This window comes from Salmo trutta, chromosome 29 (assembly GCF_901001165.1).
Source record: "Salmo trutta chromosome 29, fSalTru1.1, whole genome shotgun sequence".
Taxonomy (NCBI): domain Eukaryota; kingdom Metazoa; phylum Chordata; class Actinopteri; order Salmoniformes; family Salmonidae; genus Salmo; species Salmo trutta.
The window spans coordinates 22,635,547-22,662,515 of NC_042985.1; the positions used below are offsets into that span (position 1 = coordinate 22,635,547).

Sequence of the window (26,969 nt, forward strand, 5' to 3'; positions counted from 1 at the left end):
TTATCGATGGCGGTTATGATATCATTTAGTACCTTGAGCGTGGCTGAGGTGGACCCGTGACTGGCTCGGAAACCGGATTGCACAGCGGAGAAGGTAAAGTTGGGATTCAAAATGGTCAGTGATCTGTTTATTAACTTGGATAGGCAGGGCAGGATGAAAATAGGTCTGTAACAGTTTGGGTCTAGGGTGTCACCCCCTTTGAAGAGGGGGATGACCGCGGCAGCTTTCCAATCTTTAGGGATCTGGGATAATACGAAAGAGAGGTTGAACAGACTGGTAATAGGGTTTGCAACAATGGCAGCGGATAGTTTTAGAAAGAGAGGGTCCAGATTGTTTAACCCAGCTGAATTGTCCGGGTCCAGGTTTTGCAGCTCTTTCAGAACATCTGCTATCTGGATTTGGGTGAAGGAGAAGCTGGGGAGGCTAGGGCGAGTGGGGGGGGGGGGGGGGGAGCTGTTGGCCGGGGTTGGAGTAGCCAGGAGGAAGGCATGGCCAGCCGTTGAGAAATGCTTATTGAAATGTTCAATTATCATGGATTTATCGGTGGTGACCATGTTACCTAGCCTCAGTGCAGTGGGCAGCTGGGAGGAGGTGCTCTTGTTCTCCATGGACTTTACAGTGTCCCAAAACCTTTTGGAGTTAGAGCTACAGGATGCAAATTTCTGCATTACAAAGCTAGCCTTTGCTTTCCTGACTGACTGCGTGTATTGGTTCCTGACTTCCCTGAACAGTTGCATATCACAGGGACTATTCGATGCTATTGCAGTCCGCAACAGGATGTTTTTGTCCTGGTCAAGGGCAGTCAGGTCTGGAGTGAACCAAGGGCTACATCTGTTGTTAGTTCTGCATTTTTTGAACGGGGCATGCTTATCTAAGATGGTGAGGAAATGACTTTTAAAGAATGACCAGGCATCCTCGACTGATGGGATGAGGTCAATATCCTTCCAGGATACCCGGGCCAGGTCGATTGGAAAGGCCTGCTCGCAGAAGTGTTTTAGGGAGTGTTTGACAGTGATGAGGGGACCCATAGCGGATACAGGCAATGAGGCAGTGATCGCTGAGATCCTGATTGATCCTGATTGAAAACAGCGGAGGTGTATTTGGAGGGCAAGTTGGTCAGGATAATGTCTATGAGGGTGCCCATGTTTACGGATTTGGGGTTGTACCTGGTGGGTTCCTTGATGATTTGTGTGAGATTGAGGGCATCTAGCTTAAATTGTAGGACTACCGGGGTGTTAAGCATATCCCAGTTTAGGTCACCTAACAGAACGAACTCTGAGGCTAAATGGGGGGCGATCAATTCACAAATGGTGTCCAGGGCACAGCTGGCGGCAACAGTGAGAGACTTATTTCTGGAGAGATTCATTTTTAAAATTAGAAGTTTGAACTGTTTGGGTATAGACCTGGAAAGTATGACAGAACTTTGCAGGCTATCTCTGCAGTAGATTGCAACTCCTCCCCCTTTGGCAGTTCTGTCTTGATGAAAAATGTTGTAGTTGGGTATGGAAATCTCAGAATTTTTGGTGACCTTCCTAAGCCAGGATTCAGACACGGCAAGGACATCAGGGTTGGCCGAGTGTGCTAAAGCAGTGAGTAAAACAAATTTAGGGAGGAGGCTTCTGATGTTGACATGCATGAAGCTAAGGCTTTTTCAATCACAGAAGTCAACAAATGAGGGTGCCTGGGGACACGCAGGGCCTGGGTTTACCTCCACATCACCCGAGGAACAGAGGAGGAGTAGGATGAGGGTATGGTTAAAGTATATCAAAACTGGTCGCCTAGAGCGTTGGGGACAAAGAATAAAAGGAGCGGATTTCTGGGCGTGGTAGAATAGGTTCAGGGCATAATGTGCAGACAGGGTATGGCGGGGTGCGGGTACAGCAGAGGTAAGCCCAGGCACTGAGTGATGATAAGAGAGGTTGTATCTCTGGACATGCTGGTTATAATGGGTGAGGTCATTGCATGTGTGGGAGGTGGGACAAAGGAGGTAACAGAGGTATGATGAGTGGAACTAGGGGCTCCATTGTAAACTAAAACAATAACTAACCTAAGCAACATTATACAAGTCATATTGACATATGAGAGAGACATACAGCGAGGCATAAAGTAATCACAGGTGTTGATTGGGAGAGCTAGCTAGACACAACGGGTGAGACAACAGCTGATCAGCTAAAACAACAACAACAACAGGTAAAATGGCGATGACTGGACAGAGAGGGTCGATTAACTACACACACAGCCTGAGTTCGTGGCTGGGGCCGACAGATAAACAAATAATAAACAGAATATAGTACTGTGATTAATGGACAGTTCAGCAGGCATCAGCTATGTAGCCAAGTGATCATAGGGTGATCGTAGCTATGTAGCCAAGTGATCATTGGGTGATCGTAGCTATGTAGCCAAGTGATCGTAGTAGCAACTATACCAGGGTCCCTTACAATATAAGACTGCTACTAAGACTGCTACTTTCTTTTCATAATACATAATATTTAATTAGTTCACCACAATGGTTATCAAAGTAGGAATAAAGATTTCAATACTGTACATTGCCATTACATGAGTACCACAGTCCACCAGGATTGGAGTTAATTCCACAAATGTAATTCTAATTCAATTCTCTCTCCCTTTAAATTCCATATAATTTGTTCGAATTCCAGGTCAGTCTTTGAATTCAGAGATAATTACATTCCTCTAAATTCCAATGTTAGGTTTAAATTCCAAGAATTCCACAAATTCAAATTAAATTCCCTCAGGCTTTCAGGCTGATCATGTCAGACAGCCTAGCTATACTGGAAATATAGGAATGCAGGTTGAAATTATTAGAAATAAATCCTACTGTAAATTTGTTATACTATTTGTGATCATTCCTTTAATTGCATAATGTAATAATTCTGAATTCCAATTAAATTCCAGAGGTTATATGTTCCTACAATTCCAATTCCATTCAAATTAAAGAAAGTCCAAACAGTCTAATTCCAATTCCGTAACTTAACATTTTTTCAATTTCAATGTAATTCAATGTCAATTATCCATCATGAGTGAACTTATGAATTTAATTGGAATTTCTAATTAAATTGGAATTTACCCCAACCCTACTGTACAAATATTTATACTGCCCTTCTGAAGTACAGGCATCATAATTGGTTTGCGACTTTGGTTTGCACAATATTTTGCACGAGTGAAATATACCCCGACAGCCCATTCATTCATTTGAAATCATTTTCTCCCGATTTTTAATTTCACCTTCAGAACATTGTAAACTCTTCCACACTTAGGTAGAAACCATGACTCACTCAATTGTTAAAGCCCTGTGTGACACAAAATAGGCAGTTGGGAAGTTCTAGCATTAATCAGGTTTAGAGTACTGAACAGAAGCTCAGACATAGCAACCCAGCAGCTGTAGGGCAGCTATCCCATTGAGTCTTGTGGAGTCAAGTCCTCTACAGCAAACAATGTTCTATGAGTAATTCTAACCACAGACACACTCTTTATATCAATGAGTTTCACTTTAGTTTTAAGTAATTTGTTTGTGTTTGAAGGAAAGTCTATCCACTGCTCAGCCAAAAACCAAGTACAGTGAATTGTTATTTTTGCCGATTGTTGCTTGAGCCGTAATGGTCATAATTGCAGAAAGCCTTTGTCTATTTTATTCAGGTACTCTGTTGTTGTATCAAATACACATTTGCTGTATCTCTGTGTGTCTCCTCTCACCTATGCTGACAATGGTAATGTGTCTCTTTCTGTCTGTCCTCTACACAGGTCTGACTCTATTCGTAGATTATCCGTAAACAGGTCCAACCCGGACTTTAACGTGGCCCAGTTCCAGAGACAGGACTCCCTGACTGGGATGGGCCTGGGTCTGGGCCGTCTCAAACCAGAGCTTTACAAGCAGCGCTCCCTGGAAGGGGATGAGGGGGGCCGGCGGGGCGGAGGCTGTGGACGCCTACACTTCATTCTCAAGTTCGACTGTGACCTGGAGCAACTAATCGTCAAGATCCACAAGGCGCAGGATCTCCCCGCCAAGGACTTATTGGGCACCTCGGACCCATACGTCAAGATCTACCTACTACCGGACCGGCAGACCAAGCACCAGACCAAGGTTCACCGCAAGACGCTCAACCCCGTGTTCGATGAGGTATTCCTGTTCCCAGTGGAGTACGCTGAGCTGCCGACGCGCAAGCTGCACTTCAGTGTCTACGACTTTGATCGCTTCTCTCGCCACGATATCATCGGCCAGGTGGTGGTGGACAACTTCCTGGATCTGGTGGACTTCCCTGCAGAGACAAAGCTTTGCCGGGACATCCAGTACGTCTCCACGGTGAGTCAACACGTCCTGTTTGATCACTTCCTGTTTCCGGCTTGTAGGAGAATGATTGTTCTGCTTAAACGCTGTATATTTACTAAAATAAATGGTAAATTATAACTATAGCAGGATATTAATTTCAGATTAGCCATTTTTACTGCACTTTCCTCTGGTTGAATGCCTCATATACATTTCTCAAGGTGAGCCACAGTAAGCTCTCAGTGAGTCGCTTCATCTGAAAATGGGCTCTATTTTCGGCGTCGTTATTAAGGCGGCGCTTGTGTCAAACGTGTGTTAGTTTGCAATTTCGTCATGTAAAAACTGCCGCACTGGCATTTTCCAGCCCTAATGCCGGGTTCGGCAATTTACCTGCCTTATATCAGCTTGCTTGTGCTCCGATGGGAGGGGTGAAAATATTTGAGGTGTCCTTAAAAACCTGATCCAAAGTGATCAACCTGATCCAAACCTGATCCAAAGTGATCCAAAGGCAGCACTGTCTCACACCCTGACCTGAGAGAGAGGGTTTGTTTCTCTATGTGGTTAGGTCAGGGTGTGGGGTGGGCATTCTATGTTTTATTTTCTATGTTTTGGCCGGGTATGGTTTCCAATCAGAGTCAGGTGTCTATCGTTGTCTCTGATTGGAAGCCATACTTAGGCAACCTTTTTCCACCTGTGTTTGTGGGATCTTGTTTTTGTATTGCTGTTAGTAGCCTGCAAAACTTTTCGTTCGTTGTGTTGTTCATTGTTTTGTTTTTGCTGGTTCACCGTTAAATAAAATATGATGAACCCAACCCACGCTGCACCTTGGTCTACCTTTATGACGGACGTTACAGAAGATTCCACCACCAAAGGACCAAGCAGCATGGGCCGATGGACTGGACATGGGAGGACATCCTGAATGGCAAAGGATCCTGGACGTGGGAGGAGATCCAGGCCGGAATGGATCGCCTCCCATGGGAACAGGTGGAAGCAGCGAGGGAGGTACAGCGACGAGATCAACAGGCAAGGCAATATTGGAAGCCCGAGAGGCAGCGGCAAAACAAATTGGGGGGGGGGGCACACGGGTAGATTGGCTAAGGCGGTTTTAAGATCTGAGCCAACTCCCCGTGCTTACCGTGGGGAGCGAGTGACCGAGCAAGCACCGTATTATGCGGTGATGTGCACTGGTTCACCGTTTGGACGTGTTTAGAAAAGAAATGTATGATGTAGGCTATGTGTCAATGCCCATCATGAATCGAGAGAGGAGAACCTTGGTGAATACCGGTGAACCTTGTATTTAGAAGTTATCTGTACCTGAAAATTGCTTGTTTTCCGTTTTATATGTTCAAAACCCAAGCGCTCCCTTAGGCCTACTATAATGAAGGCTGGTTCAACTGCAATGTGTGTCTTTTTTATCCTGGAGATTTTATGATATAATTACATTTTATATTTCTTTATTGTTGTTGTTTAAAAAAACTGATTGCTGTTTTTTTTTCGTTTCATTTTATTACAACCAATCTTATTGGAATGATTCACCTGTCTGGTTTAATGGTTATAATGTCTGGCACACCTGCAATGCAACTTCTGCAGATGTGTGAATGGGACCTGATCTGTAAGATGGATCCGATTATGTTCATAAAAAATAGGCAGATTTGGGAGCAGTATGATGGTGAATGGACATTCTCCCTTTCACTTTATATTGGATCTTTGTCCAGCTGCTGTGAAAAGTTACGATGTTCCGTTAGTCTGCTTTGTTTTAATATTATATGGCCACGGGGAGAAATGATGGTGCTTGTAAGTGTGACATAGCCTATTTAAAACAAGTTGTTATTTCATTTTGTTTAAAATTTGATTATAATTATGTGTTCTATTTTTAGGCATTATCAATAATGAATTTAATCTTGCTTATTGACAATATTTGGCATGTCCCTGCTCAGCCATAATGCAATTTACAGTAGGCCTAGCCCCTATATCATTGTGAATGCTTTTGAAGCCAAGCAATAACTTGGAACAATGTAGACTGCAAATGGGTTCAAGTTAACGTGTTTAGCAAAGATAGGTCTACATTTAGTTATTTCGTTTCTGTAAGCTATTTAAGCTTTAATGGACTAACATTGGAATTGGAGTTGACTCCAAGGCAATACATAAAATACAGTAAATACACAACTTGAAGCAACCACATATTTCACCAGGGAGCACGTTCAGGGAGCACGCCAAGACTCGACATACCCATAACTTGTTTATTCATCAAAACACAGCCCTTTCGCACCAACGCCAGCAAGTGTGCCGATAATTGTAATAGTGATAACAGCAAAAATATTTTGGACACACCACTGAACCTATAGTGCTACCGCATGCACTTAAATTTACCATTGCATTACGTTTGTTAAAATAGAGCCCAATGTGTTTCATTTGTGAGAGAAATAAGTCGGCAGGAAACATCTGACAGTGAAGACGCACAGTTGAAGTTGGAAGTTTACATACACCTTAGCCCAATACATTTAAACTCATTATTTTTCACAATTCCTGACATTTAATCCTAGTAACAATTCCCTGTTTTAGGTCAGTTAGGATCACCACTTTATCTTAAGAATGTGAAATGTCAGAATAATAGTAGAGAGAATTATTTATTTCAGCTTTTATTTCATCACATTCCATCACATTTCATCACATTCCCAGTGGGTTAGAAGTTTACATACACTCAATTAGTATTTGGTAGGATTGCCTTTAAATTGTTTAACTTGGGTCAAATGTTTTGGGTAGTCTTCGATAAGCTTCCCACTTTAATTTGGGTGAATTTTGGCCCATTCCTCCTGACAGAGCTGGTGTAACTGAGTCAGGTTTGTAGGCCTCCTTGCTCGCACACACTTTTTCAGTTCTGCCCACAAATTTTCTATGGGATTGAGGTCAGGGCTTTGTGATGGCCACTCCAATACCTTGACCTTGTTGTCCTTAAGCCATTTTGCCACAACATTGGAAGTATGCTTGGGGTCATTGTCCATTTGGAAGACCCATTTGCGACCAAGCTTTAACTTCCTGACTGATGTCTTGAGATGTTGCTTCAATATATCCACATAATTTTCCTTCCTCCTGATGCCAGTGCACCAGTCCCTCCTGCAGCAAAGCACCCACACAGCACGATGCTGCCACCCCCGTGCTTCAATTCTCTTCTCATCACTCATCTTGAAAAAACGTATACTAAAAACTTGGAAGTCAATCAACCCGACACCATTGACACAAAGGAAAAATCTAATGATTTATTATTTACATTTTGAAAGGGAAAGGGATACCTAGAAATTTGTACAACTGAATGCCTTCAAAAATAGCATGCACAACCGAGAAAAATAAATTGGAACAATTTAAAGCCAAGTGGCAAACAATAATGCAGGCACTAGGGATGGAGGCGTGAGCATGTGGGTCCGGGCAGATTAGATGTAGTCATTGTGTGTGTGTGTCTGTAAGTTGCTGTTCATATGTATAAGTTTGTATATGGAGGAATGGTATAGGCCTATGTTAGGAAATTTGCCTCTTAAGCTGCAGTAACAGTGTCCAGCCAGCCAGAATAATCATATTTGTTATATTCTAATTCATTGGCTGCCTTCCAGTCAGTGACTCCTCAGCTTGATTCTCGCATCTCACAACTCGTCAGCTTGTGCTCGCAACTTAATTCTGCCTTCTTTACTGATCGATCCAGTTTAAATCTTTCTATTCTCCAACAGTGAGGCATGGAGGTGAAGACTTATTGTGGTCCATTTAGCTAATGATATCCTGCGGTAGAGAAATTACAGCATTGCTGTTTACAGTAAATGGGCCAATTAGCACATACTGTATGTTCATTTTACAAGGCTCTTTTTCGAAACGGGACTGTGCATCTCACTGAGTAATTATGAGGTTGTATCCATTTTTTCACACTGTAACATTAACAGGAGGCACTGCTAGTGTACATCCATTGTTTCTTCAGGATATTGATTTTGTAGTTTGGACTTTAGACACTTTTACCTTGAATAACCAACAAACTTCCATAAAATCATAACCATCTATAATTCCCATCCAGTCATAACACTGAGAGTTTCCAGAATACTCAGAAGGTAATGTTCCTCCATTTCTGGAGCTCTGATTTTGTGCTCTGATTAGCGGGCAGATTTACACACTGACTTGTGAATAGTAGCTAACCTTTTACACTCCGATTCAAACTACTGAGTCGATTTCAATCATGACTCCAGAAAGCACCGTGGTTCCAGATCTCATAGCCTCAAATTTGGGTGAAAATAATATTATTTTCTTGTCTGTGTAATAACTAACATTAGACTTTAGCATTGTGCTCAAAAATAATGGAGTAATGGAAATGTCTCTGCTTAAGTGTAAGGTGTGTACACTATATTAGACAGTAGAGGCCACTTTCTGCTTGTCTCAATGCATGTCCACCCTCATCTCCCTAGCCTCAAAGACAACCAATCACAGCTAACATGTCATATGTCTTTGTGGATGTAAAAGGCACCAGGCGTCGACATACATGTTCTCAAAAAGTCTTTAATAACAATACCTCTAAAAAGTTTCAGCACTGTAGCGATTCCATGGCACATGGTTTATGAACTTATACACAAAATGACACCAGATTCAAAACGTAGAGTTTTTCAATTAAAATGATTAGAAGGTTATATATATGGGGGATACAACCATCCCAGCTCTGCAGATGTTGCTGCGAAGAGACAGAATCATTAGATCATTTGTTTTGTTACTGTCCATATGTAGCTACATATGTAGCTTGTTTTTGGTTGCAGGTTCAGGAATGGCTGAAGAATTGCAACGTTTACCTGGAGCTAACTCTGCAAATAGCACTGCTGGGTGATTTGAAAAGTCATAGTCATAGTCAATCGATCAATAATTTAATAATACACTTAGCAAAAATGTTTCATTTACAATCTGTATGAAACTATGAGAATAGAAATGTTCAGAACTATTGTAAAATATCACAGTTGAAAAATATATGGCAAATAGAAATCAAAACTGGATGGTGTTCAGAGACTTGAGGGAGGCTGTAGGGAGGGACTAAAAATAAAAAATAAAGCAACATAACTAATGTAAAAATACTGTGTCCGTAAAATGTACAGTTGAAATCGGAAGTTTATATACACCTGAGCCAAGTACATTTAAACTCAGTTTTTCACAATTACTGACATTTAATCCTAGTAAAAATTCCCTGTCTTAGGTCAATTAGGATCACCACTTTATTTTAAGAATGTGAAATGTCAGAATAATAGTAGAGAGAATGATTTATTTCAGCTTTTATGTCTTTCATCATATTCCCAGTGGGTCAGAAGTTTACATATACTCAAATAGTATTTGGTAGCATTGCCTTTAAATTGTTCAACTTGGGTCAAACATTTCGGGTAGCCTTCCACAAGCTTCCCACAATAGGTTAGGTGAATTTTGTCTCATTCATCCTGACTGAGCTGGTGTAACTGAGTCAGGTTTGTAGGCCTACTTGCTTGCACACACTTTTTCAGTTCTGCCCACAAATTTTCTCTAGGATTGAGTTCAGAGCTTTGTGATGGCCACTCCAATACCTTGACTTTGTTGTCCGTAAGCAATTTTGCAAAAACTTTGGAAGTATGCTTGGGGTCATTATCCATTTGGAAGACCCATTTGCGACCAAGCTTTAACTTCCTGACTGATGTCTTGAGATGTTGCTTCAATATATCCACACAATTTTCCATCCTCCTGATGCCATCTATTTTGTGAAGTGCACCCCCACAACATGATGCTGTCACCGCTGTGCTTCATGGTTGGGATGGTGTTCTTCAGCTTGCATGTATGCCCCTTTTTCCTCCAAACATAACGATGGTCATTATGGTCAAACAGTTCTATTTCTGTTTCATCAGACCAGTGGACATTTCTCTAAAAAATACGATCTTTGTCCCCATGTGCAGTTGCAAACCGTAGTCTGGCTTTTTTATTGCGGTTTTGGAGCAGTAGCTTCTTCCTTGCTGAGTGGCCTTTCACGTTATGTCGATATAGGACTCTTTTTACTGTGATATAGATACTTTTGTACCTGTTTCCTCCAGCAGCTTCACAAGGTCCTTTGTTGTTGGTTTGCACTTTTCGCACCAAAGTACGTTCATCTCTAGGAGACAGAACGCGTCTCCTTTCTGAGCGGTATGACGGCTGTGTGGTCCCATGGTGTTTATGCTTGCGTACTATTGTTTGTATTGATGAATGTTGTACCTTCAGGCATTTAGAAATTGCTCCCAAGGTTGAACCAGACTTGTGGAGGTCTACAATTTTTTTCTGAGGTCTTGGCTGATTTCTTTTGATTTTCCCATGATGTCAAGCAAAGAGGCACTATGTTTGAAGGTAGGCCTTGAAAAACATCCACAGGTACACCTCCAATTGACTCAAATGATGTCAATTAAGCTATCAGAAGCTTCTAAAGCAATTATATAATTGGAATTTCCCAAGCTGTTTAAAGGCACAGTCAACTTAGTGTATGTAAACTTCTGACCCACTACAATTGTGATACAGTGAATTATAAGTGAAATAATCTGTCTGTTAACAATTGTTTGACTAATTACTTGTGTCATGCACAAAGTAGATGACCTAACCGACTTTCCAAAACGATAGTTTGTTAATAAGAAATTTGTGGAGTGGTTGAAAAACAAGTTTTAATGACTCCAACCTAAGTGTATGTAAACTTCTGACTTCAACTGTACCCAAGAAAGAGCGTCTTAAAGTGGAAAAAACAGAAATGACTGCTAGCCAGCTCACTGAGCTGACAGTTGGGGAGAAAGTAGAGGAGTTAGCTGGTGTGTGGAGCAAATGGATTTCCACTTTTTCAAAGAGGATTTCTCTTATGATGACTTTGTTCTGTCTTGCTATTGTTCTGGTGCTGGTGAAAATAATGTTTCTTCAACCTGGAGTATAGTATCAGATCATTGTTACTACACTGAGCCTAATGAGAGACTCTGATGTATTATTCTGGTAATATGAAGTTCATATACTATATTTGGGCAGATATTTAAATACGTAGTCTTGGAATCCCACAAAGGAAAATTGGAGTCATTAATCCATACAGTGCAAAGCATGTTATTAAATTGAGTCTAATTTCAGTTAGCCTACACATCATTATGTTTCTCCTCAGATTTTTCCTGCACATATGTGACTGGTTACAGGATCCTATGCATTTGATGCTAGTTCCTACTTCAAAAGAGAGCCGTTTGAAAATAATTGCATATAGGGAGAAATACAGGATTCTTCCAGGCTAGCCATGATTGGCTGAGATAGTGGAGGGGCTGGAAATGCCGAGAGATGAGTCCTTATTGGTGTGTCATGTCACAGGCTTCTGTGTAAAAATGATTGGGGGCTCCCTTGGTCAGTACATAGATAATCTTTTCTGCTACAGATTTTTGGGACTATTGCTTTTTTTATTTAACCTTTATTTAACTAGGCAAGTCAGTTAAGAACAAATTCTTACTTACAATGACAGCCTAGGAACAGTGGGTTAACTGCCTTGTTCAGGGGCAGAACAACAGATTTTTGCCTTGTCAGCTTGGAGATTCAATCTAGCAACCTTTCAGTTACTGGCCCAACACTCTAACCACCAGGCTACCTGCTACAGCTTTGGACAACTGCAACGGTGTTGCTAAAGCTCTCAATAATATTGCTGCTCTGAATTTAACTGGTGCTATCAAGAAAGCTCAGTGGCAGAAAGTTGTGAGAGACTACTTTCTAGAGGACAATGCCATGCGGACTCCCAGGTGTTTACATTTGAATTCTTAAAGAGATGGGTGGGTCTAAGGCTTAAGAGGGTGTGAACGATGCTGAATACCCATAAACAAAGAAGAGCTCACAAGCAAATGTTAAAATCACATCAACAACTTTGAAGTGCTTTTTCTCAAAAGTGGGTAAACAAGTACATAAACTTTCATAGCAGCATTCCTTTCCAATTCCTTTCTCCAGTTTCAGTGTATGATACACCATTTTGAAGATCTAAGTCTTTTATTTATTTTATTTCACCTTTATTTAACCAGGTAGGCCAGTTGAGAACAAGTTCTCATTTACAACTGCAACCTGGCCAAGATAAAGCAAAGCAGTGCGACAAAAACAACAGAGTTACACATAAACAAACGCACAGTCAATAACACAATACAAAAAGCTATGTACAGTGTGTGCAAATGTAGAAGATTAGGGAGGCGAGGCAATAAATAGGCCATAGAGGCAAAATAACTACAATTTAGCATTAACACTGGAATGATAGATGTGCAGATGATGATGTGCAAGTAGAGATACTGGAGTGCAAAAGAGAAAGATGGTAAGTAATAATATGGGGATGAGGTAGTTGGGTGTTGTAATGGCCGTCGTTGAACAGAGAAGGGGACCAAGTCGCAGCGGGTACGTGAATACTCATACTTTAATTTATTTAATTAAAGTGAACACGAAAACAATAAACAAAGAACGACAGTTTCTACCCACAATCAACCAGGTGAAAACAAGTTCGCTATATATATATATGACTCTCAATCAGGAACAACGATGTACAGCTGTTCCTGATCGAGAGCCACACAGACCAACAAAGAAATATACAAACTAGAAAAACCTAGAATACCAAAACAAGAACATACACCAAAACCCCGGAACACATAAATAAAACACCCCTCTACATACACATAACCCCCGAACCACATAAAACAAATACCCCCTGCCACGTCCTGACCAAACTACAATAAAAATTAACCCCTATTACTGGTCAGGACGTGACAGTACCCCCCCCCCAAAGGTGCAGACCCCGTATGCACCTCAAGAAAAACTCAAAAAATAAACCCCTAACTAAAGGGAGGGAAGGGAGGGTGGCTGCCGTCAATGACGGCTCCTGTGCTACACCCCCCCTCCCCAAACCTCCTACAGTGGAGGTGGCTTAGGCTCGGGCCTAAGACCACCCCCTGACCAGTTCACTCCTCCCAAATACCTAGGCCTGACTCGTGTCACTGTAGACCCTGGACTGTAGGGCAACTTATTCGGTTTCGGACCGTAGGCAGACTCGCTCGGTTCCGGACCGTAGGCCGTCTCACTCGGTTCCGGACCGTAGGCCTTCTCACTCGGTTCCGGACTATACACTGTTGCCGGATACTCTGGACGGGGTACTGTCGCCGGACACTCTGGACGGGGCACTGTCGTCGGACACTCTGGACGGGGCACTGTCGTCGGACACTCTGGACGGGGCACTGTCGTCGGACACTCTGGACGGGGCACTGTCGTCGGACACTCTGGACGGGGCACTGTCGTCGGACACTCTGGACGGGGCACTGTCGTCGGACACTCTGGACGGGGCACTGTCGTCGGAAGCTCGAGACTGAGCTGACGCACTGCAAGCCTAGTGCGTGGGGTTGGTAGTGGAGGTACCAGACTGGAGACACGCACTTTAAGGCTAGTGCGAGGAGCAGCCACAGGACATACTGGACTGGGCTGATGCACTGGAAGCCTAGTGCGTGGCGCTGGTACTGGAGGTATCAGACTGGAGACACGCACTTCAAGGCTAGTGCGAGGAGCGGGAACAGGCTGAATAGGATTGGGCTGACGAACTGGAGGCCTGGTGCGTGGTGCCGGTACTGGATATACCGGGCCGTGGAGACGCACTGGCGGTCTCGATCGCACCTCCTGCACAACCCGTCCTGGCTGGATGGAACTAGTAGCCCTGCACAAGCGAAGTGCTGGCACAGGGCGAACTGGGCTGTGCAGGGGCCTGATGGTTGCCGTGCGTAGAGCGGGCGTAGGGTAGCCTGGACCTAGGAGGCGCACCGGTGACCAGATGCGCTGCGCAGCCATCCTCCTACCAGGCTGGATGCCCACTCTAGCACGGCACTTGCGAGGGGCTGGGATCACTCGCACCGGACTGTGCGTGAGTATGGGCGAGATCGTGCGCACTTCCGCATACCTCGGCGCTCTCCACTCCATACGTTCTCCATCATAACCACGGGGAGCTGGCTTAGGGCTCACCCTTGGCCCAGCCAAACTACCCTTGTGCCCCCCCCCAAAAAAAATATTGGGGGTGCCTCTCGTGCTTCTCCACCGGCGCGTACAAAGCCTCATACCGACGCCTCTCCACCTTGGCTGCCTCTATTTCCTCCGGAGGGCGACGGTAGTCCCCAGCCTGATGCCAAGGTCCAGCCCCGTCCAGAATTTCCGCCCATGTCCAATTCCTCTGATAGTCCATATAATTCCCTTTTTGCTCCTTACCCTGCTGCTTGGTCCGTTGTTGGTGGGTAGTTCTGTAACCGTCATCGTTGAAGAGAGAAGGGGACCAAGGCGCAGCGGGTACGTGAATACTCATACTTTAATTTATTTAATTAAAGTGAACACTAAAACAATAAACAAAGGACGACAGACCGACAGTTTCACAGGCTAACAATAACAGCAGTGCAAAATACAACTACCCACAATCAACAAGGTGAAAACAAGCTCCCTATATATGACTCTCAATCAGGAACAACGATGCACAGCTGTTCCTGATCGAGAGCCACACAGACCAACAAAGAAATATACAAACTAGAAAAACCTAGAATATCAAAACAAGAACATACACCAAAACCCCGGAACACATAAATAAAACACCCCTCTACATACACATAACCCCCGAAACACATAAAGAAATACCCCCTGCCTTGTCCTGACCAAACTACAATAACAAATAACCCCTATTACTGGTCAGGACGTGACAGGTGTGCTATTTACAGATTGTCTGTGTACAGGTACAGTGATTGGTAGGTAAGCTGCTCTGACAGCTGATGCTTAAAGTTAGAGAGGGAGATATACATTTCCAGCTTCAGTGAAGTCTGTACTGTTATAAACTGTATAAAATAACAGTTTTTGTCAAGAATTACAATAAGCCTAGGATCGTGTTGCCAGTCACATATAGTAGACTATCTATTTTAATGTGCAAGGTAATGATGGAGTATATGTTCCTGGTTTCCAGGGCAGTGCACAGAGGCATGCGGGGGCAGGTGCTCAAACTGAAAAAAGGCACCCCTCCCCCCCAACATAAAACTAAAAATGTACAGCAACAAACTTCCACACTCACAGTGGCAGAAAGGCAGGGGAGGTGACTTTTTTCAAGATTCTTAAGTTTATGAGAAATTATCTAGTTTGGTGGGCAATTCATTATATTTACAGTTACAATTTTTTTATTTAACCTTTATTTAACTAGGAAAGTCAGTTAAGAACAAATTCTTCTTTACAATGACGGCCTACCCCGGCCAAACCCTAACCAGGATGACGCTGGGACAATTGTGCGCTGCCCTATGGGACTCCCAATCACGGCCAGTTTTGATACAGCCAGGAATCCAACCAGAGTCTGTAGTGACACCTTTAGCACTGAGATGCAGTGCCTTAGACCGCTGCTCCACTCAGGAGAAGAGACAAAAAATAAATAGGAAAAGAGACAAAAAATAAAACAAGAAGTAATTTGTAAAAAAAAAAAAAACACCAAAATGGGCAGGTGCTCCAGCACCACCAGAGTTCTACCTGTACACGTGCTTGCTAGTATCTCATCTCTCAGTAGTGAAGCATTGTCTCCGTCAGGAAGATAACTCATAATCTCTTTCTCTGCATTGTTCCATCCAGTGGACCCTGGTGAAGGACACAGAGACATTTCCATTAGTATTAGCATTAAGCCCTAATCTTCCCAATTCACCCCATCTCAGCTCCTTTCCAACAGGTCCTAACCTCATTCAGCAGAGCTAAATGGGCCCATGGTGATGATGCCTGAGGTCGTCAGGAATGAGTGCTCATCACAGTGCCACGCAAATTGGACAACTGACAGCTCTGTGTGTGTTTGTGTGATGGAAAGTTCAGTGTGTGTGTGTAAAAATACACTACCATTCAAAAGCAGCCAACAAGTGCTAAGCATATGTGGGAACTCCTTCAAGACTGTTGGAAAAGCATTCCAGGTGAAGCTGGTTGAGAGAAGGCCAAGAGTGTGCAAAGCTGTCATCAAGGCAAAGGGTGGCTACTTTGAAGAATTTCAAATATAAAACATATTTTGATTTGTTTAACACTTTTTTGGTTACTACATGATTCCATATGTGTTATTTCATAGTTTGTATGTCTTCACTATTATTCTACAATGTAGAAAATAGTAAAAATAAAGAAAAACCCGAGAATGAGTAGTTGTGTCCAAACTTCTGAATGGTACTGTATGTTTGTCACTCTTAGGACTGGCACAACTGCAAGTACTGTATAACCTTGTAACCGACTGTTATGGATGAAGACCATGAAAATAAAATAACTGTCTTAAGAAAAAATAAAATGGGATGGGACAGTCGGGCATTTGTGCGGTCGAGTCAATTTCTGCTGTAACAGTTTAATTTATTTTTTATTTCACCTTTATTTAACCAGGTAGGCCAGTTGAGAACAAGCTCTCATTTACAACTGCGACCTGGCCAAGATAAAGCAAAGCAGTGCGATAAAAACAACAACACAGAGTTACACATGGGATAAACAAACGTACAGTCAATAACACAATAGAAAAATCTATACACAGTGTGTGCAAATGTAGAAAGGCAATAAATAGGCCATAGTGGCGAAATAATGACAATTTAGCATTAACACTGGAGTGATAGATGTGCAGATGATGATGTGCAAGTAGAGATACTGGGGTGCAAAAGGAGGTGTTGGCTTTGGGGATGGCGAGAGAAATATACCTGCTGGAGCGCGTGCTACGGGTGGGTGTTGCTATGGTGACCAGTGAGCTGAGATAAGGCGGGGCTTTACCTAGCAAAGACTTATAGATGACCTGGAGCCAGTGGGTTTGGACTCTACAATGTGAAGAAATATTGTTGCTCCTTGCTGAAACAAGCAAGGTGTTGTAGCAAACAAGTATTTGGTTTCTTAGGCAATGCCCCCCTTCCTGCAGCAGCACATGCAGTCGAGGAGAGGAGAAAATGTACATTTAAAAAAAAACGTTATTTCTCTCTCTACTTTTTTCTGTAGACTACTGTCTCCTGCATTTTTTTTATATGACAGCCTCCAACCTCTTCTCCCCATTAAGTCTTCTAAGAATAGAGATGTTTAATCATCTCCTCACAGCAATCCTTTTCAAAGCTGTGTAAGATCAGACAGACCTGTCTTGTTGTGGACCATCGCAGGTAGGCCCTGTCTTCAGTGATTGCATTGATTGACCAGCAGCTTTCTCAGTGTGTAAGTGTGTGAGCTACAGTAGCTGTGATGATCCTGTCTGTTTCTCATGTCATATGGAACTGGCATTTATCAGAGCTCTGCCCTCCCATTGATTATAAAATACCATTCATATTACTCCAGGGAGGTCAATGCTGAATCAATGGCGCGTAGCTGATGAAGAGAACACCCTCACACACACTGACATATGACATTTGTCACAGATGATTTAACACCCACTCAGAGCATTCCTGTACACACAGGTTTGCGATAAAGTCACAGAGCAAGGACAGCATGCAAATGTTGACAGCATGCATAATAATAATTCATGAGCTGGTTATTCTGTCCTCTGTGTTGGGGTTCAGGTGATTCTGTACCTTTAATAGTGATACAAGTCTTTGTAGTTTGTCTGAACAGCGACCATTTTAACTTTCATGAGTTTGGAACCCAGGTGACCTGACTCTAGGTGACTCATTATTCCTTCAGGATGACTGTGTTAGAGCCCTGTGCGCTGTTGCCTGGAGAATAATAGGGATAGCTAATGAACTGTCCTTCCCTTCAACCCATATCAATGGAACTCAAAGGCACTTAGACCAGGGGTGGTCAATCCTACTCTGGCCCTAGCTGTCGACTTTTGTTCCAGCCAATGTGGCTGGTTGGATAGTGTAAGTCAGGGCTGGCCAGCCCTACTCCTCCGAACCTACATAGAGGGTGTGCAGACTTTTTTCCCAGCACTGATTCAACCAATGCCCTGCTGATTGGTAGAACCCTGTGTTAGTGCTGGGCTACATTCAAATAGAGATGTTTTATTGAGGGGTTTTGGATGTAAAGGTTGGGCTTCAGAGTGTACTCAGTGGTAATTATCTGAATGCAGGCCCTCTGCTGCCTTGTTAACATCAGCCGTCCTCTCCTGTCCCCTCTCCTACTCTGCTCTCTCTCTTCACTGCTCTACTCTCCTCTCCTCTCTCCTCATCTGCTCTCTCTCTCGTCACTGCTCTACTCACCTCTTCCCTCCACTGCTATCTTCTTGTCTCACATAATTGGTTGTCTAACATATTGACCACGTGTGTGCGTGTGTCTGACTGTCTCACTGTGGTTTAATTGGATGCTCTGTGACACAACTGAACCCTTCCTCCATCCCCTCACCTCCTCTTCCTCCTCTTCCTCCTCTCTCTCACCTCCCTCCTCTCCTCAGCTCTGCCTCCTCCACCTCCACCTCACCTGTCTGTTAATCAGGCAATTGGTTCTCTCTCTCTCTGGGTGATGACAGTGAAATTCCGCTGTACCCACCATCTCTGATGAGCTCTACTGTAACCATGAATACTAATGTTCGACTAAATAATAATATGAATACATTCTTATAAAAAACAGTTCTACATGGAACCAAAAAAGGGTTCTAACTGGAATCCCAAAATATTGTTTTTCTAAGAGTGTACAGTGGGACACAATGAGGGTGGTAGTAGGCTGGGCAGAGAAATACAAGTATATAGTGGAGGGCAGACTCAGTGTAGGTAGTAATTAATAAATGGTCACTCATATTGAGTCTTTGATAAGTTAAATTAAACTTTAAAATATCTTTGCCACTTTGATCCAGCCATTATTTAGGAAGATTACCTAAATAATGTGCCAGTGAGGGGTTGTCTGGTAACATGGGTCATTAGCTCTGAGTGTATCTATATTTGGGAAGGACAAAAATATCAGTCTCAGGCCTAAGGCATTTAATTTGACAGCAGGCACATGATTGAGAGCAGTGGTATTTGGATGTATGTGTGTGTGTGCATGTGTGTGTGTGCGTTTGTGTGCGGGAGTGTGAGTGTGCATGTATGTGCCACATGTGCTTCGGTGCATGTTTATGTTTGCATACACATAGCAGGATGGAGGGCTTCATTTCAGAGGGGAGTGACCTAAATCTCGGCTGTCAGTGAGAGAGAGGCAGCTTTGACAGGTTGACATAGAGATGGTGATGGCACCCATTAATCACTAGAGCCTGTCTAGGGCTGGACCGGGCCTCCCACTAAGTCTGGAGCCCCAGCTACAACAGGGAACAGCCCTACCCAAGACCAAGACCAAGACCAAGACCAATAAATCATACATCCCTCATGACTAAGACCAGGAGGTTTCCTGACCATGTAACCTGACCAGGAAAAACTCTAGGCCTAGTTAAATCCTGTAAGTTATACATTTATAGTTTTTCTCTTTATATTTTATTTTCACAATGATATTACAATTGGATTGCAATAGTCTTGTTTGTGTTGAGCTGCCTGTGGTTAGCGATCCTTAGCCTGAGGGCACATGAAGCTCTCTGGAACAGTTCAAAACCTAAACCAAACCACATGATATCTGTCTAAGATGCTCTGTCAAGCTAAGGACCCTGGGACTAAACACCTCCATCTGCAACTGGATCCTGGACTTCCTGACTGGCGCCCCCAGGTGGTAAGTGTAGGTAACAACACTTCCGCCACTCTGATCCTCAACATGGGGGCCCCTCTGGGGTGCGTGCTCAGTCCCCTCCTGTACTCCCTGTTAACTCATGACTGCATGGTCAGGCACGACTCCAAGACCATCATTAAGTTTGCCGATGACACAACAGTGGTAGGCCTGATCACCGACAATGATGAGACAGCCTATAGGGAGGAGGTCAGAGACATGGTCGTGTGGTGCCAGGACAACAACCTCTCCCTCAACATGATCAAGACAAAGGAGATGATTGTGGACTACAAGAAAAGGAGGACCGAGCACACCCCCATTCTCATCAACGGGGCTGTAGTGGAACAGGTTGAGAGCTTCAAGTTCCTTGGTGTCCACATCACCAACAAACTATCATGGTCCAAACACACTAAGACAGTTGTGAAGAGGGCACGACAAAGCCTATTCCCCCTCAGGAGACTGAAAAGGTTTGGCATGGGTCCTCAGATCCTCAAAAGGTTCTACAGCTGCACCATCGAGAGCTTCCTGACTGTTTGCATCACTGCCTGGTATGGCCTCCGACCGCAAAACACTACAGAGGGTAATGTGTACAGCCCAGTACATCACTGGGGCCAAGCTTTCTGCCATCCAGGACCTCTATATCAGGCAGTTTCAGAGGAAGGCCCTAAAAATTGTCAAAGACTCCAGCCACCCTAGTCATAGACTGTTTTCTCTGCTACCGCATGGCAAGCGGTACCAGAGTGCCAAGTATTGGTCCAAAAGGCTGCTTCTACCCCCAAGCCATAAGACTCCTGAACAGCTAATCAAAGGGCTACCCAGATCCCTCTTTTACGCAGCTGCTACACTCTGTTTATAATCTATGCATAGTCACTTTAACTCTACCTACATGTATATACTACCTCAATTACCTCAACTAACCAGTGCCCCCGCACATTGACTCTGTACCGGCACACCCCCTGTATATAGCCTCGCTTGTTATTTTACTGCTGCTGTTTAATTATTTGTTACTTTTATTATCTATTATTACACTTATTTTTATTATTTTCGATCTTAATTAACTTCTTAAAGCATTGTTGGTTAAGGGCTTGTAACTAAGAATTTCACTGTAAGGTCTACACGTGTTGTATTTCGCGCATGTGACAACATTTCATTTTATTTTATTTGAGAACAGTTCACAGACCCAGCCCAGTGAAATGGCTTTCTCTTGACTTTCATAAGCAAGCACATGGCCCCAAACACAACAATTTACTGCAAATGACAACCCGCTCACACAGAGTCTAGCTACAGTATATTATGTACACTTGGGTTAACCGCTCACCGTGTACTGTGACATGAATACACATATCGGAGGAGGTTGTTAGGGTCTTGAAGGTAAAACTGTTGTGGATGATGAGGGGGCTTGAACCAGAGACCCTCCAGTTATAAGTAACGCATTACCTCCAAAGCTATCATGTAGCCAGTCAGAGTCTGGACCCAGTGAAAAAGGTGAGAACACACTTATATTAGCACACATCAGAAGAAACAAAGAAACCTGACAGGACTACTCTCTAGTGTCTATAACACTCTGTGTCCACCCAATATCTTCCCTCTCTCTGAACCACTACTCAAGGGGAAAAGAGAAAGAACAAAAAACAGAGTGAGATGAAGGGTGAGACAGTATGAAACAACCCCGCTGAAGTGTTACTGAGAAAGAGGAAGGAGTGTGTCTCATAGAGCTGACAAGATCATTCATCTCTCCCTTCTTTCACAACCTGAGGCAATCAGATCCAAATCTCCTCACATAGCTGACAGAATCACATAGGCGAATACTCACTGACCAGCTGTATCAGTGCTTGGTATGATGGGGAAGATATACTTTCGCAAGGCACTGTATTCGGCCCCCTTGAACTTTTCGACCTTTTGCCACATTTCAGGGTTCAAACATAAAGATATACAACTGTAATTTTTTGTGAAGAATCAACAACAAGTGGGACACAATCATGAAGTGGAACGAAATTTATTGGATATTTCAAACTTTTTTAACAAATAAAAAACTGAAAAATTGGTCGTGTATAATTATTCAGCCCCCTTAAGTTAATACTTTGTAGTGCCACCTTTTGCTGCGATTACAGCTGTAAGTCGCTTGGGGTATGTCTCTATCAGTTTTGCACATCGAGAGACTGAAATTTTTGCCCATTCCTCCTTGCAAAACAGCTCGAGCTCAGTGAGGTTGGATGGAGAGCGTTTGTGAACAGCAGTTTTCAGTTCTTTCCACAGATTCTCGATTGGATTCAGGTCTGGACTTTGACTTGGCCATTCTAACACCTGGATATGTTTATTTGTGAACCATTCCATTGTAGATTTTGCTTTATGTTTTGGATCATTGTCTTGTTGGAAGACAAATCTCTGTCCCAGTCTCAGGTCTTTTGCAGACTCCATCAGGATTTCTTCCAGAATGGTCCTGTATTTGGCTCCATCCATCTTCCCATCAATTTTAACCATCTTCCCTGCCCCTGCTGAAGAAAAGCAGGCCCAAACCATGATGCTGCCACCATCATGTTTGACAGTGGGGATGGTGTGTTCAGGATGATGAGCTGTGTTGCTTTTACGCCAAACATAACGTTTTGCATTGTTGCCAAAAAGTTCGATTTTGGTTTCATCTGACCAGAGCACCTTCTTCCACATGTTTGGTGTGTCTCCCAGGTGGCTAGTGGCAAACTTTAAACGACACTTTTTATGGATATCTTTAAGAAATGGCTTTCTTCTTGCCACTCTTCCATAAAGGCCAGATTTGTGCAGTATGCGACTGATTGTTGTCCTATGGACAGAGTCTCCCACCTCAGCTGTAGATCTCTGCAGTTCATCCAGAGTGATCATGGGCCTCTTGGCTGCATCTTTGATCGGTCTTCTCCTTGTATGAGCTGAAAGTTTAGAGGGACGGCCGGGTCTTCATAGATTTGCAGTGGTCTGATACTCCTTCCATTTCAATATTATCGCTTGCACAGTGCTCCTTGGGATGTTTAAAGCTTGGGAAATCTTTTTGTATCCAAATCCGGCTTTAAACTTCTCCACAACAGTATCTCGGACCTGCCTGGTGTGTTCCTTGTTCTTCATGATGCTCTCTGTGCTTTAAACGGACCTCTGAGACTATCACAGAGCAGGTGCATTTATACGGAGACTTGATTACACACAGGTGGATTCTATTTATCATCATTAGTCATTTAGGTCAACATTGGATGATTCAGAGATCCTCACTGAACTTCTGGAGAGAGTTTGCTGCACTGAAAGTAAAGGGGCTGAATAATTTTGCACGGCCAATTTGTCAGTTTTTTATTTGTTAAAAAAGTTTGAAATATCCAATAAATTTTGTTCCACTTCATAATTGTGTCCCACTTGTTGTTGATTCTTCACAAAAAATTACAGTTTTATATCTTTATGTTTGAAGCCTGAAATGTGGCAAAAGGTCGAAAAGTTCAAGGGGGCCGAATACTTTCGCAAGGCACTGTACATGGGGACGGAATGTTATTCTTTACAACATGCCAGCTGCACTGAAATATCACAATTATTGTAAGATAACAACACGCCTCAATTACTTTGGAAATGTAGCAGTTTCTCTGAAATGGAACAGTTATTGTAAGATAGCAACTTGCCTTGAATGACAAAATAACTCCTCATCCCTTTCATCATTAGCTAGACACAGTTGTATTGTACAGTTGTATTGTTCAATGTTATTTTCACAGCCTTTCGGATCTGTTGTAAGTTGCTGTTATGTTTGCCAGCTGCGCGTTAACTATGAATATGTGTAGACATAGTGTGTGTTACTACTGCACTCTGATACCACTGCACACCAAACATAGACGAAGTCGATGACAGTCATGGCTCCCGAAATAGGAGAGCAGTGATGTTGTTCAAATGACATCCCAGAAAACGTCAGAGAAACAGTGAAAGTACAGTTTTATTTGTAGGTTGGCCTATTTCGAGTACGTCAAACAACACATCGTTGGTTGGTGGATATAAAGTCTAAGATCTTTGATAGGCTGATGAAGAATTTGTGCCAGGATATAATCAGTGCCACCTATTGAGGTTAGCATAGGGCTAATGTGTGCCATATTATCTGATGGGACCAGCTGCAACTTACCGTTCTGCAATGTGCAAGTAAATCGACAATTTTAATTGGCTGATACGCATTTTGTGCCGGAGAACCTGTTTATATTTAAATGGTTCCTTGTGGTCGCAAGTTGCACCCTGTGTGTTTGCACTTATGTGATGAGCATTGCTATTGTGATTTTCTAACAGTGAAAAAAGTAATTTTCACAAATCCATCTTTCTTGGAGGAATAGCCTTGTTAAGGCTAGATTGCGGTTGCCATTTAAAGACCGTCCAAGGTGGTTGTGGGGAACGTGACCTGTTATTTGTGTTGTTGTAGATGAGTGGCCCCCATTAACTCCCATAGTGGGTAGCGTGATGTGTCTGTCTGCCTGACAACCAATCAGGGGGAAGGATTCCTGATGGAGGTCGATAAGAGTGACTGACAGAAAGCTGGAGCAGAGATGGGGTAGGAGGGAGATTCAGGGGTTACATCTGACCTCTGCTTATAGTTTGAGTACACAAATTGTTACTCGAACAGCCTCCTGTGATACATTTATTATGTTCATATTGATCTGTTACCCCAGATATTAAGTTTACCTGGGATTTTAAAGCAAAGTAATTCGAAATGCATTGCTTGTTGTGTGGCCTTAGTGGCATTTCTGCCCATTTCTATTCACTGTCTTGGGACCAGCCCAGTTTGACAGGGATGATTGAAGACTGTAGAGGAAAACCGTAACAGAGACTGTGAAGTCATCTGGATGTTTTCCTGTGTCTTCCTCTCACTGGTTTTCCTCATCAAGCAATGTGAACATGGGAGGCTGGTGGGAGGAGCTGTAGGAGGACAGGCTCATTGTAATGGTTGGAATGAAATATTGAACGGAGTCCAACCTGGTTTCGTTATGTTTGATAGCATTCCATTCCAGCCAATATAATAAGTCTGTCCTCTTATAGCTCCTCCCACCAGCCTCTTCTAAATGTGAAACGCTGTATTTTATTCTTTGGCACATTCACTCTTCCTTATTCCCTCCTTCAGGTTCTCTATAATCCTTTGGGGGTTGTCTCAACTAAGTCTGGCCTTCTGTTGTTTGCCAATGGATACTTTTACATTTTAGTCATTGAGCAGACACTTATCCAGAGCAATTTGTGTTAAGGGACAGATTTTTCACCTGGTCAGCTCAGGGATTTGAACCAGCAACCTTTCAGTTCCTGGCCCAATGCTCTTAAGCGCTAGGCTACCTGCCGCCCCGCACGCACATACATGCACGCGGACAGGAATGCGCACACACATGCACACAGACACACACAAACACGCACACTCACACACACACATACACACACACACACTTATACACACACACGAACACACACACAAAACCAATATCCGCTTAGTTGAAGTATAACTGATTGTTAGGCCCGTGGGAGAGCAGCCCTGCTAGTCATAGAGGGGTGTTTGCTTATCTGCTGCAATATTGGCCATTTGTCAAAATCACGGCACAGCATAGGCTTCTATTGATGGTGAATGCAGAGTCATTGTTATAAATGAAACAGAGACAGCTTGCCTGTATAACTGACTGGGTGCTATTTTAGGTTTGTGTTCCTCTGCTCAGGGAAGATGCAGCACCAAGGAGGCAGCAGCATTGTCACATTGTAATGATTTAGAGCTATGAGCACACAGTAAGAAGACGTCTCTGACAAACACAGGATCCAGTACACTTGTTGTTTGTCTCTAGTGTGAAGGGCCTATACAGTTCAATGGAAGTGCAGCTATATTCCACATCTGTGCTGAGGCCATGACCATAGAAGAAATCCTTTTATATGTAATTTTGATGTACTGAAACAAAGAGGTAAGACTGCACAGCTGTAGGACTCACTTAGCTTCTCCTAGGCAGAGTAGTAGCTACTGTAAGTAGATTATGTTACCTGAAACCATGGCTATTTCTTTGATCATTGGCGTTAGCAGTGTATTGTCTGTACTAGGCTGTACTTTAGCTGGGATGTGTAAAGCCAGTGAGATTTGGGGCTGTGAGGCGACGTGATGACCAGAGACTCTCAGTGGAGCACAGTCGTCACCTTCTCCTACATCCGCTGTTGCCTCCTACACCTACTGTCACCCCCTTCCCACCCCTGCCCTCTTAAAATGCAATTTCCTGCTGGCGAAGGCCCTACGGGGGGTCCCCGGGTGCCTGGGACACGGATCTAACCCTTCTCATCCTGCTTGCACCCCTGAGCAACCCGATAGGAAGACAATTAGGGAGAGGCGTGTAAATGTCACAGGACGCAGGGACCTCATCACGGAACACCGCAGGGGGTTATGGGAGAAAACAAACGCCCCCCCCCTCGGGCAAGGTAGACGGCAGAGAGAGACCTGCAGAACGCACTGCTATTAACAGTCTGAGGGGCATTCTGTTTGTGTTCACTAATCTAGTTTGGGAAGGAGAAAGTAACCGTAAAAAAAAATGTTGCCGAGTTTTTTGATGGAGTGCAAGGCTGCATACGCATCAAGATGCCTAAGGAATGCCTAGTGGTATTCATTAGTGGGACTACAGTACTATATACAGTGGTTCCTCCTTTAAATGTTGCGAGCTTACACCGCGGGATTTAGAGGTAATTTGTGGTTTAGTACGGTACCCTGCGTCACCACTTCATTGCTTCAGACCAGCGCAAGGGGGAGTTAAAGCACTGATTATGCTTTTGGGTCCAACTGTGTCTCTAACTGACAATGAATTGGCGACATAAACCTAAATAGAAAGTGATAATTGTGCATATTGTTACACTAAGGTTTTTTTTATTTTATTTTGTTAGGATTATTTTGCTCTTACTGTAGTACTGTGTGCCACTCCCGACTGGTCATGTTGTACAGCACCTGAGTGGTGCAACGGTCTAAGACACGTCATAGCAGTGCAAGCTGTGTTGCTACAGATGCTGGTTCAATACCTGAGGTGGCCTTGACTGGGAAACCCATGAGATGACTGTAGGTTTTTGTTAAGTCTCCCTCGAAAAACAGAAATAAATCATTCTAAATAACAAA

General features: G+C 43.4%; 1 protein-coding gene across 1 annotated transcript in view; it reads left to right on the forward strand.

Annotated features, from left to right (window-relative positions):
• syt9a (synaptotagmin IXa) overlaps positions 1-26,969 on the forward strand; it is a 51,165-nt gene that overhangs the window by 16,470 nt on the left and 7,726 nt on the right. Inside the window, exon 3 of the mRNA XM_029721272.1 lies at positions 3,760-4,318. Within this exon, the coding sequence (XP_029577132.1) occupies positions 3,760-4,318 (559 nt within the window). The remainder of the gene's footprint in view (positions 1-3,759; positions 4,319-26,969) is intronic.